Consider the following 22,878-nt stretch of genomic DNA (forward strand, 5'->3'; position numbering starts at 1 on the left):
TAGAATACTATGCAGCAGAAAGAAAGAAGGAACTCCTACCTTTTGCGACAGCGTGGATGGAAATGTAGACTATTATGCTAAGTGAAATAAGCCAGGCAGTGAAAGATAAATACCAAATGATCTCACTTATAAGAGGAATCTAATGAGCAAAATAGAATCAGAGGCATAGAATCATGGAACAGACTGGCAGCTGTGAGAGGGGAGGGAGGAGGGAGGAACTGACTGAAAGAAGGTGAAGGGATTAGAACATGCCCAATATCCCTTCACTGAAGGGATATAGAACAATATGTCCTATATTAGAACATATATGAAGGATCCATGAGCATGGACAATGGTGAAGAGACTTACTATGGAAGTGGGGGGCAGGTTGGATGGAGGGGTATTAAGGGGGAAATGTGGGACAACTTTAATAGCATAAACAATAAGAATAATATAAAACAAAAAACAAACCAGACACAGACTTTTAAAAAAAGAAAGACAGCCCTGGATGCTGTGGCTCAGTGAACTGAGTGCTAACCAGACTACCAAATTCTCCGTCAGGACATATGCCTGGGTTTTGGGCCAGGTCCCCAGTAGGGGGCGCTCAAAAGGCAACTACATATTGATGCTTCTCTCCATCTCTTTCCATTCTCCTCTCTCTGAAAATAAATAATCTTAAAAAATAAAACATTAAAAAAGAAAAAGAAACAGATTCTTGATTCAGAAATATCAGGTGCAGCTAAGAATAAAGGATGGTGTAGGCACCCAAGTGTAAATCAGGAGACAAAATGAAAAGTGCTATACCAAATTTTCCTGAGAACACTTATAGTAACTCATATATCACAGACAAATTGTTGGAAGAGTCTTCTTAAGAAACCCTGCATCATAGATCCATGAATAAACAGTATGGATTCCACATTATTATTTACATTAAAGATATAAATCAATTAACACCCAACCACATATATAATCAGAGTTTCCAAGTAGTACTTCAGAATACTATTCATAATTATAAGTGAAAACCAAGAATTGGCAGCATAATTCAAAAAACCTCTTCTAAGAATAAAGTAAATTGGGGGAATAGGGAATACAGCATGTAGAATAACCACCCACAAAAACGATCGATCAGATCTATGAGGTATTAATACCCTCAGAGATGTAGAGAAGATATAGCATCTATGAACCAAAAGCCGCTATGTCTAATTGTGTATTTTAGAAATTGGATTATATAACTTAAAAACATACATATAGAAAATAAAGCAGTATATTTCCCCCAAAATACAACAAATATAAAAGGAGATAGATACATAAGTAATAAAAAAAGAGGATCAGTTTAGAAGGTCTATCTGAATAATAGGAATTCTAGAAGGACGATGAAATAACCAAATTGAAGAATTCCCTTGAGGGCTTCAATGGGAGACATTAATTTAAAAAATCAGCAAAATTGAAGAAAGGTTCTTTGAAATAATAGAGTCTGAAGAATAAAAAGAAAAGAGGATAAGGAAAAGCAAACAGAGACTAAGGAACTTACATCAAATAGGCAAATATATGCATTATGGGAGTTCTAAAAGGAGAAGAGCAAAAGGAGTGGAGAGGTTATTTAAAGAAATAATAAAGTAACTTCCCAAATCTGAGGAAACAAATCAACAAAGCTCTATAAACTCCAAGTAGGATAAACAAAATGAGACCCACACTAAAAGGCATAAAGAAACTAAAAAACAAACAAACAAACAAACAAACAAAAAACATAGAAGAAGAACAAAGAGAATCTTTTCTTGATTGTATTGATTACAGCTAATTTCCCCATGCTGGCATACCCCTTCCACCTGGTACACCCCTTCTCTTCAGCAATCCCCCCCCCCCACTTAGTTCATGTCCATGGGTTGTGCATATAAGTTCTTTGGCTTTTCCATTTCCTATACTATTCTTAACATCCTCCCGTCTATTTTGTACCCACCAATTATGCTTCTTAATCCCTGTACATTTTCCCCCATTCTCCCTCTCACCCTTTTCAGACAACCCTCCAAATGTTCTCTATATCCATGATTCTGTTCATGTTCTGGTTGTTTTCCTAGTTTTTAATTTTTTTAGGTTCAGTTGTGAGTTTGTCATTTTCATGTTCATAGTTTTGATCTTTTTCTTAAATAAGTCCCTTTAACTTTTCATGTAAAAATGGCTTGGTGATGATGGCCTTTAGCTTTACCTGTCTTCAAAGCACTTACCATATTTTTTGGAAAAGATGCACATTCCCCCCCCCCCCAAATTTGGGAGAAATAATGATTGTTAATGCTGTTGTTGAATTATGTTTACATTTACATTGGTGAAATATTATGTTATTTATGTTATTAAATACTTTACCACATTTTTTGCTCCAATTTTTTTCCTATTTTCCTCCTCTAAAACCTAGATGTATCTTATGATCTGAAAAATATTCTATCTTCCCTTTAATTCTAAATGATAACTTTGCTTGATATTGTAACCTAGGTTGTAGGTCCTTGCTTTTTCATCACTTTCAATATCTCTTGCCAGTATCTTCTTGCCTGCATAGTTTCTGTTGAGAAATCAGCTGACAGTCTTATGAAAACTCCTTTGTGGGTAACAATGTTTTTCTCTTTTTGCTTTTAAGATTTTCTATCTTTAATCTTTGGCATTTTAATTATGATTTGTCTTGGTGTGGTCCTCTTTGGGTCCAACTTGTTTGGGACTCTCAGTGCTTCCTGGACTTGCATATCTATTTCATTCACCAAATTAGGGAAGTTTTCTTTCATTATTTTTTCAAAAAATTTTCAATTTCTTGTTCTTTTCCTCTTCTCTGGAATCCCTATGATTCAGATTTGGCACTTTTGGAGATGTCCAAAACTCTGACGCTCTCATTTTTATAAATTCCTGTTTCTTTTTTTTTGTTCTGGATAACTGTTTATTCCTTCCTTCTGTTCCAAATGGTTGATTTGAATCCCAGCTTTCTTCCCTTCACATTTTGTTGCCTGTGAATTTTTCTTTATTTTACCTAGTATAACCTTCATTTCTTCCCTTATATTTTTGCCATACACAATGAGTTCTTCCAGCATCCTGATCATCAGTGTTCTTAATTCTGCATCTGATAGGTTGGCTATCTCTGTTTCATTTAGTCTCTATATTTCTTTGTCTCCTCAATTTGGTAGCCTCCCTGGGTTTGTTTCTGTATATTAGAAAGAGCTGCTTTGCCTGTCTTTAAGTTGAATGGAGTGGGGCCTTAGGTATTTGCCAGAGCAGGGCAACCCACTTCACTGCTTTTTGGCTCTGTGTGGGGGGAGGGCTCAGAGAGAAGACAATGAAAATGTCTAGCTTCCAGAGGCTTGTCTGGTACTTGCTCTGTTTGTGCCACTGGCACCCTTCTAGTTGTTGCTCTGGTGGTGATTCCCAGAGTGGGTGGGTGGGTATTTTCTAAGTCCATGGGGGCCCTTTAAACTGACTCTCCTGAGAGACTGGTAGTTTCTTCTGCCACCCCAACCCCTACTGGTTTTTATAGTCAGAAGTTATGAGGCTTTATCTTCCTAGTGCTGGAACCCTGGGCTGTACAGTCTGACCTGGGGCTGGGATCTCTTGCTCCCATGGTATCCCTGTTGATTTTTATTCACCACATATGAATGTGGGACCCCCCCCGATCAGCCACCACCTCTCCATGTCACACCACATCCTCAACAACCCAACTCCATGACTCTGCCCCCACCTAGCTGTCTGGGTGAATATGGCTTCTTTAAATCTGTGGTTATCCGACTTCCATACAGTTCTACTTCTGGCAGTTCTGGGGGTTTTTTGTTTTGAGGTTAGTTGTAATTCTTGTGGTCATATAAGGAGGCAAAACTTGTCTACCTAGGCCTGCATGGTAGGCCTAGGGTGGAGGACCCAAAGAGAAGCTTGAAAGCCATAAGAGAAAAGTGACTTATCATATACAAGTGATTTTTGAAGTGATAATTAGCACATATATCTGTGGAAACTTTTCAGGTTGAAAGGCAGTGGGATGATGTATTTAAAGTGCTGCTATTTAAAAAAGCAACTCTCAACTGAGAATTCTATATTTGGTAAAACTATGACAGTTAATTTTATGTGGTACTTTGGTTAGGCTGTGATACACTATTCTATAGATGTTTCTGTGAAGATATATTTTAAATGAGATTAACACTTAAACCAGTAGACCTTGAGTAAGAAAGGCAAATAAGAACATTAAATAATATAATGGTCAATTCACCAAAAAATATAATAATGATAAACACACATGCACCAAACCTCAGAGGTACAAAATATATGGTATAAGCCTTCACAGAACTGAAGGCAGAAACAAAACATCGCTACAACAATAGTGGGAGACTTTAGTGCCTCACTTTCAATATAGGTTAAAATAACCACAGAGAAGATCTGTAAATAAACATGGACTTGAACAGCACTATAGGGCAATTGGACCAAATGAGCATATATAAAACAGGAGGACATTCGTTTTTCTCAAGTGCACATGTAACATTATCCAGGACATGCAGTATGTTTATAAAACAAATCTGAATATATTTTAAAATACTGACATCATACCAAGTATATTTACCCATCACAAAAGAATAAGGAAAACTAGAAATTTTGCAAATATGTGGGAATTAAATGGCACACTCTTAAACAACCAATGAATCAAATAGGTCACAATAAAAATTATAAAATATCTGAGAAAAATAAAAATGAAAATACAATATCCTAATACTAAAGGATATAGAAAAATCAGTGCTAAGAGGCAAGTGTATGGCTATACATGATTATATTATAAAAGAAATAATGTCTCTAACTACCTAACATTATACCATATGACACTATAGAAAAATTAGCCCTGGATGGTGTAGCTCAGTGGATTGATCACAGGCCTGTGAACCAAAGGATCATGGTTTGATTCCCATTCAGGGCACATGCCTCGGTAGCAGGCCAGTTCCCAGCAGGGGATGCACAAGAGACAACCACACACTGATATTTCTCTCCCTCTCCCCTTCCCCTCTAAAGATAAATAAATAAAATCTTTTAAAAAAAGAAAAGAAAAAGAAAACTCAAAGCTAGCAGAAGAAAGGAAAAATAAATATTAGAGGAGAGATCAAGACAGAGTTATAAAAACAACAAAGAAAATCAATGAAAACAAGATTTGGTTCCTCAAAAAAGTAAGCAAGATCAACAAACTTACCTACAAAGACCAAGAGGAAAAAAAAGAGATGGTTATGCAACAATGTGAATGTACTTAACGTTAAAGTAAAAAACTGTTAAAATGCTAAATTTTGTGTTATATAATATTTTACCATTAAAAATAATACAAGATAAATACCTAGAACCAAGGAATATTTTTAGACTGAAAAGCCATAATAAATTAGATAGAAAGAAAATCCACCTTAGCTAACACACAAATATCTATGAGACAAATTACTGTGAATTTGCAGCACAGCTGTTATAAAGAGAAAATGCTAACTAAAAGTTTCCAGGCAGAAGAGAAAAACTATAAACAGATGTTTATATACAACAAACTAAGAATTAAATAGCAATATACATCTCAGTGGTAACACTGGACACTAGAAAACACTAAAGCAATTAAAAATTTTTTGAAAGAAGTTCTACACAGTCAAATCATCAACCAAATATAAGTGTAGCATTAAGACCTGTTTAGGCTTTCAAGGTTTAGAAAAATGTACCTCTCATTTATAATTTCTCAGTAAACTAATGAACAAAACAATGCATTGAAATAATAAAATAAAACAAGAGCGAGATACAGCATCCTGGAAATAAGGGTGCCCAACAAAGCATAGACACAAAGGATTCAGATCACAGTTGAAGAAACAATAGCCATGAAGGTCAGGTTTAGATGGTGAGCAGTCCTGAAGAATTCAGCCAAGTGGAAGTCTCAAGTAAAAATAGCTTGAAAACAAAAATATATATAATGCACTTGGGGAGAATAGCAGTTGAGAGTAGAGATTTTCATGCAAGTTTTTCAAAGGAACTAGTATAAGAAAGCAAACATATTCTGTGGTTCAGCTATGAATAGTGTCTACATAGTCAAAAATATTAAATCATTAAATATTAGTTAACCCCCAAACAATGATAATTCTATTGGGATAATAGAGGAAGAAACACGTAAGCATGTGTATTAGGATGATTTATAACTTTCTGTATCTGAATATTTATGAAATGTTAAATGAGATATGGATATTTTATCTACAAATGATCAGCAAATACTTCATGGAGTCTTATATTTATAGTTCAAAATTAACATGCCCAATTCTAAAGAATTTACTGTTCATCAAATCCTGTTCAAATATAATTTAAAAATTCATATAACAAACCTTTTTGAATGAGATGTCTTTGTTTTTTGCCAATACCTTTTGTTTTTAATTCATATGAAGGAGAGGAAACCTGTTTTTTCCGTTTACTAGAATATTCTAAAGCAGCAGGAAAATGTATATTCTGTGGAAACAAAAGCAATGACACCAATGATAATGAGTTCTCAAAGAATTTTCACATGTATAATATACATCACCACTGATTTTCATTTTAAAACAACAAAAACCTGTGAGACAGGCCAGAGTTAGGAAAATAAAAAGACCTCCATTGTGTGTGATTTTGATAAATTGCTTTTCCTATTAAGAGTTGAGATATTATTTGGATGATGCAAAAAGGGGGCCTTTCGTAAAGATGCCATGACTAAAGGAATAAGTGTAGGAGAGAAATAATGTCTATACAGAGAAGTACTAATGTTTAGTGTTGCCCAGAAAGCCTAAAGGAAGATTCAGAGTAAGAGAGGCAAAATTATTTCACAGAACACTAAAAGGTAGGAATATATGAAAAAATAGAAATTGGACTAGAATAATCACAAGTCTCGAAAGTACAACTGGATTAGATATGTGTGGAAGGAATGACAAACACAATATTGAAAGGAGCTTCACAAAGAGTGGGGCCACCCTCAGATGTAAACTGGACAATGTCTGTAATATGGTTGGAAATGTTTTAATAACTAATACTGAGTTACTCTTTTTCTCTTCACAGTTCATCCAGTAGTGATTCAGAGGATCCATTGGGTCATCAGGAAGCCAGTTCTTTCAAAATTTGTCATCTCTATCTCACTGCATCTACATGACCACTCTACTCAGTGCTGATTATGAGTCAAGATAGCTACCAGAACTCCAAACACAACATGCGCATCTCAGTCAGCAACATGGGGGGAAGGGTAGAATGGTAAAAGGCAGGCCATGTGTTCTTGAGAAACTCCTAGAGGTCCTTCCAAACAACTTTGGTTTGTATCTCATCAGCCACTCATAGCTACAAAGGAAAGGATAAGAAATATGACCTTTTTTCTAGGTATTTGCTGTCTTGAGTAAAATTGGGGATCTCTTCCCCAGAAAGAAGAAAAAGATAAATATTGGTAGGCAAGCAACTACAGTCTGCCACAGAAAAAATATGAGAATCTTTGTGAGGATATACATTTGTATTCTGAAAAATCTTCCCAAAACATCATGCTTTCCTTGACAGGAACCACTGGTCTTAATTCTGAAGACTCAAAATGTATTGTCTTCAGATAGATCTCCTTTCTGGGATGTTTGTTTTTGTATATTTATCTCTGGAAAATATGTGGAGGACTCATCAGTTGCCACTGTGTAAAAGCTCTGTACAGATACTCACTTATGTAGTATGGTAACAACCGTGAGCTATGCTCATGCCCCTGGAAAATGTCGCAGACACTGTATACTCAGGACAATGTATTTCCTTCAAATCTATTACTGCTTACTTCTAATTTTTCTGACCAGCACCATTTTCATCCATTGAGATAAAGTTTGCATCACCTCTCTAATATATGATGGCTGACAGAATTGTGAAATAGGAACTCATTGTCACATTTCCCCCACCTTGACCTGTCCAGTTACACAAACATCCTTTATTCTGTAATTTGAAAGAGACACTTGGCTATGTGTCTTGGCTCCCGTATTTAAAATCTTCTTCCCAAATTCCTACACCATATAATAGACATACATTTAATTAAATATCCTTAGGTTTCTTTTTATCTTTTAAATTTTATATGTAATGTCTCTAACTTATCTATTGAAAATTATTTGTCTTTATGCAGACTTTTTGAATGCTCATAACAGGCACTAACTTACAGTCTTGGAGTAAACTTTAGTTTTTGTTCTTCACTAAAAAATTCTTTACTGATCTTATTATATAACACAATTTCTTGGGATAATATTTTTTTCAGTATTTACATGAAAAAATATACTTTTTGTTAGAAAAATAAGTAAGTATGTATTTTTGAGCTCAGATATTCTTCTTAGAGTTAGAAATTGTTCTTATGGTTGCCAAGAATAAGTTTAATATCATACAGTACCAACACATTATCAAAATATGACTAAATAATGTTAGTTCTACTTTAATGTGGGTTTGATTCTTTAATAGAAATTAAACAAAATATTATTAAAATATAGACAATTGCTTTGCAACCAAATCTGTAACAATCAATTTCAAATGCTTTTTCAACCTCAAATTTGACCATCAATCCTCTCCAGATTACATCATCTTAACTTTTTACGCCATCATCTTGTATCTTTGTACTTCTAGAATGTTTCTGTATTTTAGTTATCTTTTTGTCTCTCCCTCATAACAATGTAACTTTTCAAATATTAAAAATCACCTCAAATTCTATTTCAACCATAGAAATGGCTCTTTTCTTCTTCTAGATCTCACACTTACATCCAACACATGAGAAAATAATAAAAGTGGAATATAAGGATATGTTCAACTCCATTTCTACTATTACTTATTAGTTTACCTTCCCTTAATAGAATAAAAAATTAAAGTTAAAAGTAGATATCTGTCTGTCAAACCTGAGTATCTACTCTCTACCACAAACATTGTTATTTTCATCATCATAAGATTTAGAAATCCTCTAGTTAAATAAATAATTACTTTCAGCAAAAGATTTTTTTAGCCCTCCCACTTATACTTCTTCATATATCCATAGAGCATCCTTTATCATCACTTGAAATCATTTTCCCTTCCTTGGCTTTATAAAAGAAGAATTCATAACAAAGGGTACATATATGACAGTGAAACACATTTATAGGGAGAGTCGAAAGCCTGGAATGAACTCAGGCTTACACAAGTTGCTGAGGTACAGAAAATGTGCTTTTCTTTCATATGTACTGCATATGTACTCCACTCACTGACTGAACTTTGAAGTAACAGAGAAAAAGCAGTTATCAGAAGCCTTGGGAAAATCTAATAAATACCTTGTTTTTAATGACAGAAAGTATATTCTAGGTAATTTAAGATTACCTTAAAACAAACAATGGTGTTCAATGATTTAAGAAAATATTTTAAGGATGTTTTGTAGCACTGAGAAAAGGGATAATCAACAAGGACCAATATAAATTGACAACAAACCAATAAGTTCAATTTTAACAGAGTCACAGTTAATTCTGGTAAAAATCTCCTTGATATGAGAAACCTTCATGTCAGCAATATTTAATAAATGGTTTCACTACTCATAAGAAGGCAGTATAATTAGGTGGAGTTCAGAGGTGTGGAGTCATCACATGGAAAGGAGTAAAGGTTCATCAAAGGAAGCCAACCTGAAGAGAGATCTCCCATGCCATGATATCTATTCTTATCAATATTTATATGAGTGATTTGAATAAAAATATAAAGGAAATGCTTACCAAATTTTATATGAGGTAGTAAAAGAACAAAATCAGTTAACACACCACACAGAAACTTAAAGTATTATCAATAAACTCTATCAATGGGTAAAATTCAACAGATGAACTTCCATTGGAATAAATATTGCAGTTGAAGAAAATTAATTTTATATCATTTAATTAAAAAACCCGAGTAATAAGAGATTAAAATATTTCAGTTCAGAGCAAATTAATTAACAGTTCATCATGTGATGACCTTATACTATATGCTGTACTATAGTATTTCAGCATTTCATAGAATATGAGAAATTGTATAAGTATAAAATGTATATGGGAAACTATAGCTGAAGCTATGTGAGGTCAAGGCAAAACATTTTCAGAAGATTATGGATAACCTAGAACATGAAAAGAAAGCAGCCTACCTACTGAATTATTTTTAAAGTGAGCCCTATCTGATTAAATCCAGAACATAAAAGAGGTAACAGAGAGATTCAGTCTCCTCACACCTCCCTCAATTTCCATCTTCCTCATCTTCTAAAAGGATTCCACAGCATTTACGCAATTTCGTTTGTTTGCTTGTTTGTGTTACAACTTGTTTTTTGTATTTTTATTTATTTTTTATTATTGTTCTATTACAGTTCTCCCAATTTCCCTCGTTACTCCCCTGTCACACCAGACCCCCATTCTCACAGTCATGATTTTTATTATGATGATTTTAAAACATAGTCCACAAGGGCAAGGACTTTGCTTGTCTTGATTATGCAGTGCTAAGAATGATCCTTGGCATGAGCAGTTACTCAATAATCACTTGTTAAATGTTGGATGAATAGTACCAAACAGAAGTACTAGGAGGAATAAGTGGAAGTTTAGGAACTTTGATTCAATAATAATTGGTTCAATATAATATAAAATGAAACTCCATTTTTTGGAGAAAGTCCAACAACCAGGTAGAATTTTATCAGAAATTCCTAGCTTATAATTTTAGAAGACTCTATTCCAGGTCACACATCAACATTCCCTTCTTTTATTTTGAAATCTTAACATCCACTATACAGTTACTCCAAAGTTTTTAACTCAGCAGCTCTTTACAACCTCCCAATCCCTTCTTCTAAGCTCTTCATCATGTACATCAGTGTAGACCTTCTCAATTTTTCAGTCTCATCTACTTTACCATTCTTCAATATCCCCACCCCTGCACAAAAAACACAAACATAACCCTGTTGTAGGAATAATGATGCCCCTACTCATGCACATCCCTTTATCTACCTATTCTGTTGATATTATATTACAATAAGCCTGAAAATGAAAATGGTAAGAAAAGAACTCTCCACTGATGCTACTGCGTGAAAAAGTTATAAGTATAAAACTCATCTATAATAGGTATGGAAGTGAGGAGAGACATCTGTATATTAAAAATCTCATCCAATAATAATAAAAAATTCTGGTGCATTGAGGTCATGCCGTTTTTGGTCAAAAATTGCTCAACACTTAGCACAGTGTGGGCAGGTGAGCTCATAAATCAGCCATCATGAAATAGACAAATGTGTTGAGTCTTCAAAAGACACTCACTGAAGTTGAACACAGCCTCTTATGACCATGCCTCCTGGAACGCTGATACAGATGGGTTCCTAGAACATCACCTAGTGGGGGAAGCCTGTACTACAAGGGGCCTGCCCTCCAGAAGATAATTTTAATTTTGGGGGACCCCCTCATAATAGATGAATTATATAATATGTATACCTATATTCATGTAGATACAGTATATATACACATACTCAGGTGATAGATATTTATACAGGCTTAGTTAAGTGTTATCACTGACACTGGTAGCCAGCCTACAAGTTCTCCAGCCTCAGTACAAATCTAAATCTGTGTGCCTTCACAGTGTATTCCTCCAAGCTCCCTTAACAACCTCAGCCCTACTGCTCTTATTGGAAACAAGACCAATTTCATCCATGGTCCAAATGCTTTTTATTTACCTGAAGTCCAATATTTGTGTAGTTGGATAAAATGACTCAAAATGGTGGTTACTAAGAGTTCCCAAGGTACAAACAGCCTTATATTAGGCTCTTAGGCTATTAAAGGAGGAATTGTCTGAATCTTTGTATTTTATTAAACAAAGATTTGGATATAAAGAAATGTCTGCAATCTACTGTGAGTTTCTCTAGGCTTCCTAGGTGAATACTGTGAGCGAAAATCCATTCTTAGATGGAGTATCTCTAAACTAACTTAAACAGACCAGAGAACAGCAGTATGATCTAATTGTTAATATTTTCCAAGATACAGCACCTAAATTTGTTTTGAGAAAATTCAGTCCTATCAATTTCTAGATGAGTCATAAAACACAAATCTTTGTCATTCAAGGCTTAAGCCAATATTGAAATACATTAAAATTTCCACTCTCACTTACCTTGAACAAATAAAAAATTCATTCTAAGTAGTAAAGAATGGTCATTTTACTGATTGTGTTATCTTTCTTAGAAAAAGACAGCTTAAAAGTTTTTGTATTAGCAGTCTTTGAAAAGCAAATTTTAGATGGTATGTTTCACTGGATATAAAAATGATAGAATTAGCTTTGTTGTATGAAGAAGTAAATAATTTCACTGAAAATTTTTATATAAGTTTCAAATTGTTAAAATATTTGGCATGGATACACTGCTAAGTGTATTTCTCTTTTCAAATTTACACGTATCTTATGTATGCAGCTGATATCCCTAGTGTCCAATCAAAGACAGGTTTTCATCCTGTGATCCAGGGAATGATGTGCACAATTCCTTTGACACTGATGAGAGGTGAATACACAAATCCAGCCCACTTACTTCACTGAAAATGGACCCATGATTTTTTTTTTATCCTGAAGAAAAACACAGCGATAAAGTTTACCTGGCTGGTGTAGCTCAGTGGATTAAGTGCAGGCCTGCGAACCAAAGGATCATGGCTCGATTCCCAGTCAGGGCACATGCCTGGGTTGCAGGCCAGTTCCCAGCAGGGGACACATTAGAGGCAACCATACACTGATATTTCTCTCCCTCTCTCCTTCTCTTTCCCTCTAAAGATAAATAAAAAAATATTTTTTGAAAAAGAAAGAAAAATACAGTGATAAAGTTTAAAGATGGAAAAAATACAGTTAAACTCTTGGGGTGTTAATGATCGTCAGCAAACATTACATTTTGCCTTGAGGACAGTGAGTTCCAGATTTTCATTTAGGTCCTCATGAATTCCAATAACCATGGCTCTCTACATAATAGCAAGAAATCTAAAAAACATGAATGATAGATTTTTCACATTTCAGTGAACTCAAAAGTTAAAACTAAAAAGGAAAGGTATGCTTTTTATATATTTTCTTCTACCTCTATTTTCCACTAAGATCTTCTGAAATAAGTACATGGATTTCCTATAAGTATTTAGAAATTGAGAATATACACTATTTCATGCATAAAGACTTTGAATCTATTTAAAGAGTATGGATCTTGTATAAAACTCTAATACTGTCTCTTAAATAGTATTTTCAAGACTATATCAGCATTTCTAAGATTTTGGGGGGGGATGACTTGGCATAGTGTATCAGAACAATTGCCCCCAAATGAGTATCCTAACTCTAATGGTAGCAAAAAGAAACATGAAATGAAAAGTTAAGGCTATCCAGCAAAACATTTTTTATTTGCTTAATAACCCAGTAAATATCTACTATTCATTAATTGACCTATGTCATTTTATCAGACTACAGCATTTCTGAAGTAATGAATTTTATTATAAAAAGCACTGTATGTGGTAAACCCTTTACTTCCTCTATTTTCTGTGTTCTGAGTTCTAGTGTAACAGTTCTGGCAAGAATCTACTCCATAGTTCTATTCCATATAAAATGATTCTCCATATAAATCATTCTATGAACTCCATAGTTCATAACTCTGTAAGATCCTTTTGCACTCTATATTTTATTTTTGATTTGCATCTTATTTTTAATCTGTGTCCTTTCAATGAATACCCTAGTTCCTCTCACCTCTCATATAAAAACATCAATAATTGGCAGGGTTCTGTTAGCTACTCTTCATAGTATCACAGGAAGTTAATATTTTCAGAAAATAAATCCATGAGCTATAAATTACAATGCAAAACAATCTAAGTGGAACACTTATTTTATAAGAAATGAATAGTATTTCATATAAATAAGTAGTTGCTGAGTGCCTGCCCCCTGGTGCGTTTTCTCTGTGCTAGGTAATGGGTGCTGAAGCAAATAAAATGCAACCTGCCAGGAAGTGGCTTGTATTCCTACAGTCAAAAGCATTCACATAAAACAGCCACCTTCAAAGGAAGTGGGACATAAATAAATGTTAATAACAACAGATACCAGAAAACAGTTAGTAGTAATATTCCAATTAACTGGATAAATTATTTTCCCTGATATTAAAAAAGAATGAGCATTTGTTCCTAGTTTCTTCATGGAATTTATGCTTTTATTTCATGCTTCAAATTAAAGCAAAGAGGCAAACAGATAATGAGGTATAATTCTGGAACTAATCTCATTTATAAACAAAATAACACAAAAGATCAGATTCCAACAAAGAGGTTTTGGCCTTGGCACTCAAAACTTAATTTGAGGTCAGTGAACAAAGGCATTTCAGTGCCTACTATGAGACGGAGATTGTTTGATGTCATAATTGTAGAAAGAAGGTAACATGCTGGAATGGAGACAGATCGGAGGCAGGACACACAGCAGTACCTTTGTACTATATTAGCCCTTTCTATGAAAAGGTAGGTATGATGCTCTCAAATGATAGGCTCATTGGTTCCTAGCAGCCAAGATCAAATATAGTTATTTTATTGAGCTTAATTCTAACACTGGAATGTTTCACAACACGCAGCGATGTTTTTCTTCTGCAGGAAAAGCTGTAAGATATAATGCTCTATTCCTGTAATCATCTTTTCCCTCCTCTGGAGCTACTCACTATCTGATGTACAAACTCCTTCCAATTCTGGGACCTAAAGCAGGAGAACTAAGCCTCTCCATATCAATACTTAGAATTCCCTATTAATTTATTTACCTTTACTCATAGCCTAACACATAGTCCTGGTAATTAGGTTTTTATCTCATTCTTCACACTCAATCATTCTATTATGTATTTACAATGTTTCCAGTTCTAACTTAACATCTTCCTTGGACTATTTCCCAAGCCTCCATCCTAGCAACCTAGTCTTTAGCATCAGTTTTGTTCTTAAAATAATCCTTCAGCATAGGTCCTAGGCTTTGGCACCTGATGGCAGACAACATCAACACCAACTTTCTATCTCAGCCTGGCCCAGTTTCAATGCTGATGAACTTTTCACCCATGTGTACAAGTGATTGCACAAACTGTATACATGGTCAGTTGGTGGTGCAAGGCACATGGACAGAACTTACAGTACTTCTTGAATACAAAGCTACGGGCCAGACTGACTGCCCTTTGCTAGTTCCTGTCACTATAAGCTTTCACCTCCTGTAATGCTCCAGTTCAAATTATCTCTTACCCTAATACATTTTGCTCCCATTAATATACCATTTCCTATAAATTATAAGATTAAAATTATGTTAAATTTCTGCTTTGAGTGATATTTTAAAAACTGTGTTATCAGAAGGTTGAATGCAACTGGGAACATGAATCAGACAGATGTAAAAATATGGCTATTATAAGGGGGAATCCAAAAACACCCCATAGTGCACGCTTCCCCTGCGAGGTGAGTGTTCTAGGGACCCATCTGTATCAGTGTACCAGTTGGTGGTAGTGTGAGAAGCTGAATTTGGCTTCAGCGAATTTTTTTGAAGATTCTTTTTCTTTTTTTAAAATTTTTATTTAGTTATTTTTCAAGTACAGTTTTCTGTTTATGTCTCCAACAAGCACACCTGCCCACACTGCACTGAGTGTTCAGCAATTTTTGGCCAAAAACAGCATGACCCCTATGGCCCACCCTCTCTATTCACCAGATCTTGCTCTTTTTTGTTACCCTGTGTGGAGCAGGTAAAACAAAAAAGTGGCGGAGGCACTTAAGGGCATCAAAATAAACAGTTCAAATAACGTTTTGAGCAGTAAAAAGAACACCTCAATACATGTATTGCATCAACTGGAGAGTACTTTGAAGGTGACTGAAGTTTAACATGTAAGAATTGATATGTTCTTTTATAAATAAATTCTGTTTTTTGCAGAGGTCTCCCCTTGTGTTTTATTTATATAATGAAAACAAGAGGGAAGTGGGTAAGAATAAACAAGGAAATGAAAACAGTGAAGACACTAAACTAGCTGAAGTGTACTCTTTATAATAGAATATGAGAAAAGACATTGAAAAGTTGAACTGAAACAAAAATTTAAGAGGCCCATAAATAACCTAATTCTGCAGCCACTGTTATGCTTTTTCATCTAGATTCTGGAACCTTTCCTACATCCTCTTGTTATCTGCCTATAATATTTCACTATCTAGAAAACTCCAGGCTAATGGGTATAAGATTTCACTCTTTACTCTCTACTTTATATTATAAACAAAAAAATAATCACCATAACATTTGGTTGTTCACTACTGTATATAAAAGTTTGAATAACAAGCATAGCTTATTAATTCTAAACAATTTGATATGCATAGTTGCACTTTATTAAAATGAATAGATGTTTTCCTACCAAATAATCATTTTAATCCCCCAGGTGAAAATTAATATGTCCATTAACAGCACTATCCAAATTCAGTTTCCACAGTTCCTCTAGCAAATATCTTGGTATAGGCAGGATAATTTGCTTTCCATTCACACATGTGCCAAGCTAATTCTCACCTCCACAACAGTGGTTGAGAAATTTTTGTAAATTCTACCCTTGATCTTTTCTTTTTTGACAATCACTTTCTTGTATGTTACACCACATATGTATGCTTAATTATATAGACATATTGGTCATTATTCTAATGCTTCACCTTAACAAGAAATTCCTACAGAACAAAAGATTTTCTGTTCTTGATTTTCTCATAGTATTCTGAAGTAAATTATAAAACAGCACTGAAGTTAGAACATTGAACTTGCAATTTAAAACAAAGTTTCAACACTCATATAAAAAGATCTATACTGATACCTATTTATATGTATAAACATATGTCAGTATATATGTATTGCCTTAAAGTTTAAAGGTAAATCTGATGTGGTGATAAAGACCATGAAATTTCGCACGATAACACATGGTCTATATCATTGTTTCATGGATAGAAAAATCAACAAGTGTCTCTAAGAGCTTTGAAAATTCTCTCCATTTGTCAATCCTCAGAAATTTTCTCTCTACACAGAAATTTACTACCCTATCATCAACCTTAAAATTACAAATTTTTCAAAAACTTGGAGATAAATAATATATTTTTGCATATGTGGAAGGAGTTTGCACATTGAGTTTTTTAAAAATTGAATATAATGACATAAAATAAAATACAGGATAATAGATTTAAATCATAAGCATTACACAATAATCAAATTATACAATGAAAATTTAAGATACTGCATTTTTTTCTTCAGTGCTATATTATTTAACAAAAAACCGCAATGCCAAAATGATTGTGAGGGTATACATACGGAACAATGGAAAAGAATCTAGGACCCTGAATAAACTCTTATAGATGAATAAATGAATTCTGATAAAGGCACTAAGAAAATTAAATAAAAGTTTTTTTTTTAATGTTGCTGGGCAGCTAGTTACCCACATATAAAAGAATTATGTTTAACCCTATCTCATACTATATAAAAATTAGCTCCAAATAAATAATAGGCCTAAGTTTAAGACCTAAAATTATAAAACTCTTAGGGGCAAAAAAAATCTATCAGACCTTGGCTTATACAACAATTTCTTAATTGTAACATGAAAAGTATGTGACAAACAAAAAAGATTAATTAATTTTTATCAAAATTTTAAAAGTTTATGCTTTGAGAATACCATTAAGAAAGTAAAAGAACAATCTGCATAATGGGAAAATATATCCAAATCATAAATGTGATAAGAATTTTGTATCAAAAATATATAAGGCATTCTTACAACTCATCAATAAAAAGACAACCAATTATAAAATAAAATCATCAAAAGGATTTGAATAGACATTTCTCCAGAGAAGATATTCAAATGCCAATTAATACATGAAAAGATTCTCAGCACCATGAGTCTCTATGGAAATGCAAATCAAAAGTACAGTGAAGTACTACTTCAAATCCACTGGGGTGGCTATGATTAAAAACAAGCAATAACAAGCGTTGGTGACAATTTAGAGAAAGTGGAACTTTCATACATGGATGATACAAATGCAAAATGGTGCAACTCCTGTGTCAGTTTGGCAGTTCCTCAAAAACATAAACATGGAATTACTATATCATCAAGTAATTCTATAAGTAGGTACACATACCATAAAAACTGAAAAAATATGTCCACAACAATATTTGTACATGAATGTTCATAGCGGCTTAATTCACAATAGCCATAAGTTGGAAGCAATTCAACTAATGAATGGAATTTAAAATGTGATATACATATATAATATACATAATAAAATGAAATATTATTCAGCCATGAATTAAGTACTGATACATGCTGCAGCATGGATGAATCTTGAAAACATTATGCTCCCCCTGGCTGGTGTGGCTCAGTGGATTGAGTGCTGGCCTGGGAACCAAAGAGCTGCTGGCTCCTTTCCCAGTCAGGTCCCATGCCTGGGTTGCAGGTCAGGTCCCCAGTAGGGGTACGCGTGAGAGGCAACCACACATTGATGTTTCTCTCCCTCTTTCCCTCCCTTCCCCTCTGTCTAAAAATAAACAGATAAAATCTTAAAAAACAAAACCATTATGCTAAGTGAAAGAAGCCAGGCTCAAAAGACCACATACTCATTCATCACTACCTTTTTCCAAGTGGAAAGTTTTTATTATGCTTATTCCACTTCCCTGCCATATTATATATGGCATATATAGAGAGCATGTTTTATATTTTAACTTACAGTTTGCTGGAACATTAATTATTACATCTTGTTCAAATGACTGGAACACTAGTATTCCAACTGGAATTAAATTTGGCTGAGTAGTGACATATTCAATTTCATTGATTTCTAATCTACTTGTTACTATTTCTTTCTGCTTTGAATTTGATTTTCTCTTTTCTAGGTTTCTAAAGTGGAGACTTAGATGATTATTTTTAGATCTTTCTTCTTTTCTAACATAAGCATTCAGCGTTGTAAAGGTCCCTCTAAGCACTGTTTTCCCTGCACCCCACAAATTTTGGTTAAGTTGTATTTTCATTTTCAATTAGAGTGGACCCTTGAACTACACAAGGGTTGGGGATCCTACCATCTCTTCTAAACCCCCACTGCTGCACATTTGAAAATCCATGTCTAACTACTCATCAGCCCCCTGCATACATGGATTCCCAATTACGATAAAAAATATTCTGAAAGAAATGTTATGTTTTTGCTGATGTGTACTATGTAATTAGGCCTATAATGGTTAGATCTCTATTGAACATGTACACACTTTTTATTGTCATTATGTCATAAACAATGCAGTATAACAACTATTAATATAGTGTCAGCATTGTATTAAATATTATAAGTAATCTAGAGATTATTTAAAGTATATAGGAGCATATGTATAGGTTTATATAACAATATATGTCATTTTATAAAAGGCATTGGGCATTCTTGGATTTTGGTATACTCGTGATGCCTTAAAACCAATCTCCCACGGATACTGAGAATGACTATACTATGTTTTTTTCCTATACATGTATATCTATGATAAAGTTTAATTTATAAATTAGGCACAGTAAGAGGTTAACAATAACAAATAGAATATAGACACATTATAACAACATACTATAGTTGAAGTCATGGAAATGTGGTCTCTCTGATAACGGATCTACTAATTGAGATGGCTCCTGAGTGAGTAAGGGTAGGCAGCTTATACACTGCTGACATGCTGGATGAGTGAATGCGGACATTGAGGATAAGAGAATGATTCATGTCCATGTCTCAGTTTAACTTACTTAATTTCCCTCATTCACCTCAATGACCAAAGTATTTGCTGTTACTATAAGCACTTTATAGTTCCCACCCCTTTGCCTTTTCAGACTTTATGCTATTATTTAAATCCTCTCCTCCATTTTCTCCTTTTTCTGGTGACCTCTCAGTTGACCTTGGCAACCCCCACAGTTTTATATCTCAGATTATGTATTAAATTACTATTCACCTTTTCAAAACTAATCCTGCAATTGCTTGGTTTCAGATCTTGCTTATTCACATCTATGGAGCTAAGCATAATAAATGGTGTCACAAGCTGATTTTCCAGAATGGAAATATGAAGACAAAAGTAAGTGCACAAAAGGTTTATAGGGAGGTAACACCCACTATAGGAAAATGAAAAAAAAAAAAGAATAAGCTTCTCCCAACCAATCAGGAGCCCTGGAGCAAAGTCTGTATACCTGAGAGTCCCACCCTGAGCAGAAATGGCCAGGTCCTTGTAACACTGACTTACTCAGTAATTGCCTGGAGGGTTCCTAGAAAATGACCTAAACTTGAAAGCAGAGGTAAAGATGACTTCACTCCAGGAAGACAAACAACCCAATACAAAATGGGCAAAAGACTTAACAGGCACTTCTCCGAGGAGGACATACAGAGGGCCCAGAGGCATATGAAAAGATACTCAGCATCACTAGCCGTCAGAGTGACGCAAACTAAAACCACAATAAGATACCACTTCACACCAGTGAGAATGGCCATCATAAACAAATCAACAAACAAGTGTTAGAGATGATGTGGAGAAAAGGGGACGCTAATGCACGGTTGGTGGGAATGCAAACTGGTGCAGTCACTGTGGAGAACAGCATGAAATTTTCTCAGAAGACTAGAAATGGAACTGCCTTTTGACCCAGCAATTCTACTGCTGGTATTATATTCTAAGAACCCTGAAATACCAATCCAAAAGAACCTATGCACCCCAATGTTCACAGCAGCACAATTTACAATAGCCAAGTCCTGGAAATAGCTTAAATGCCCATCAGTAAATTAATGGATCAAAAAACTATGGTACATTTACACAATGGAATGCTATGTAGCAGAGACAAAGAAGGAGCTCCTGCCCTTTGCAATAGCATGGATGGAACTGGAACTGGAGAGCATTACCTTAAGTGAATTAAGCCAGGTGGTGAGGGACAAATACTATATGATCGCACCTTTAAGTGGAACCTAATTAACAAAACAAACAAGCAAGCAAAATATAATCAGAGACATTGAAGGTAAGAACAAACTAACAGTAACCCGAGGAGAGATGGGAGAGGATGATGGGGGGAAGGGTTTTCAGAAAAACTATATGGACACATGGACAAAACCAAGGGGTGGGGTGGAAGCAAGGGAGGGAGGTGGGTTTGGCTGGGTTGGGGGAGTGGTGGAGAGTAAATGCAGGCAACTGTAACTGAACAATAAAGTAATTTTTTAAAGAAAACCTAACAGTTGAGGTGCCGGCTAACTGCATTCCTTGAATCTGAGCAGCTTCAAATGGCATCCAGTGTTACCCTGGTATGCATCTGCTCTAGGCTTATTCATCTACTTCCAAGTCTTCTCCATTTAGTCTCGGTAAAATCTTTGATTAAAGGGAACAGTATTTATTTTATTTTTATTGCCAGTGAAGAGCAGATGGCCTGAAACCTAGAAAGCACATAATAAACACCAGGAAAACTTTACTAAATGTTAAGTTTAGCTCTTTATGTTGTTGCCAAGGTCATTAAGCAACAGCTTAGGTTCTAAGCCACCATTGTTGCTTCTTTGGACACTCCAAAAGGCTGAATTAAACATAAATTAAATTATTCTTAGACTTTGGTAGCCCCGGTATCTGCTCTCAAAACTCTTCTGATAAATAACGCATACGTCTACCTGACACTAAGTGCCACTATTTCTCAATGGTGTTAAAATTTAGAAAAACTCCAGTTTATTTAATCAGACCCATTAGATACAGAAAATTGACTAGTCAGAATTTAAGTGTATACTCTTCAGAATTCCACACTTTCTGTAATCAGTCCCTACCCAGTGAGTGAGTTTTTCCTAGTTCTTTCCTTCCACCTACAAGTTTCAGAATAAAATCTGTTTCATTTCCATTTTTAAGGCCTTAGAGTTTATTACAGTGCTAACGGCATTCTAAGAACTCAAAAAATACCCATTTGAAATGAACTGTATTGTTGATGAGGTCCTAAAATGACTGATGGACACAAAGGGCAATTTTTGAAAAGATACAAATATGCCTCTACAAAGCTACTTTCTTAGAACTGTATAACCTAAAACAACACTTCAGAATCTCTTTGATCATAAAGGTCAGTTTCTAGTATAAGGAAGCACTCTCAGTTCAAAAAACAATAAAATTTAAAAAATCAAAATACCTATCCACAAGTTTCTTTTTTACACCTCACATAATAAATTGAGGTGACTCATTCCACATCTGAACCTCATATAAGATCAACCTTCTCGATATTTTCTTAATATCACTTACTGTTAAACAAGACAAATAAGAGGGCAAAAGTAGATTCACTATTTTGTGGCTTTCAATATTATAAGGCTGATTATTCTTCCCTTCTCCTGCATATTTACCTGAATTCAAAGCCAGTGCAAAAAACCACCCTCAAATATGATTAGTTACTTGAATTTAGAAAATTCAAACAACCTCGCATTGCCATGAGGGCAAGCTGTGCCTTGCTCTGCACAGCCCTGGGGCAGGTCTTCCACATAGATGGTGATGTAAAAGGACTCGTGCTCTGTGCGATGCTGGGACCCCAATTAGGTGACTCTTTTTCTTCTCCTACTCACGTGAAGCATGTAATAAATCATCTCATTTTTCTAATTATAAAAAACTAAACTTTGTCAAAGAAGATAAACCTATGAAAAGATGTTCAACATCATATGTCATTTGAAAATTGCAAATTAAAACATTAATGAGATCCTATTACACACATATTAGAGTGGTCAAAATCCAGAACACTGACAACACCACGTGCCAGTGAGGGTGTGGAGGAACAGGAACTGCCATTCATTGCTGGTAGGGATGCAGAATGGTACATCAAATTTAGAAGACAATTAGGCAACTTTTTTAAACAAAACTACACATGCTCTTACCATATGATCCAGCACACATGTCCCCTTATATTTAAGCCCCTAAAATTAAAATCTGTGTCCACACAAAAACTTTCACATGAACATGTGTACC

General features: G+C 34.6%; 1 protein-coding gene across 1 annotated transcript in view; it reads right to left on the bottom strand.

Moving 5' to 3' along the window:
* The window catches only part of LRRIQ3 (leucine rich repeats and IQ motif containing 3), a 105,661-nt gene that overhangs the window by 29,937 nt on the left and 52,846 nt on the right, over positions 1-22,878 (bottom strand). The window contains exon 6 of the mRNA XM_037141088.2: positions 6,318-6,438. Coding sequence (XP_036996983.2) covers positions 6,318-6,438 — 121 coding nt within the window. The remainder of the gene's footprint in view (positions 1-6,317; positions 6,439-22,878) is intronic.

The sequence above is a fragment of the Artibeus jamaicensis genome, unplaced genomic scaffold, assembly GCF_021234435.1.
Source record: "Artibeus jamaicensis isolate MK-2021 breed Jamaican fruit bat unplaced genomic scaffold, CSHL_Jam_final scaffold_1019, whole genome shotgun sequence".
In the NCBI taxonomy this organism is placed as follows: Eukaryota; Metazoa; Chordata; class Mammalia; order Chiroptera; family Phyllostomidae; genus Artibeus; species Artibeus jamaicensis.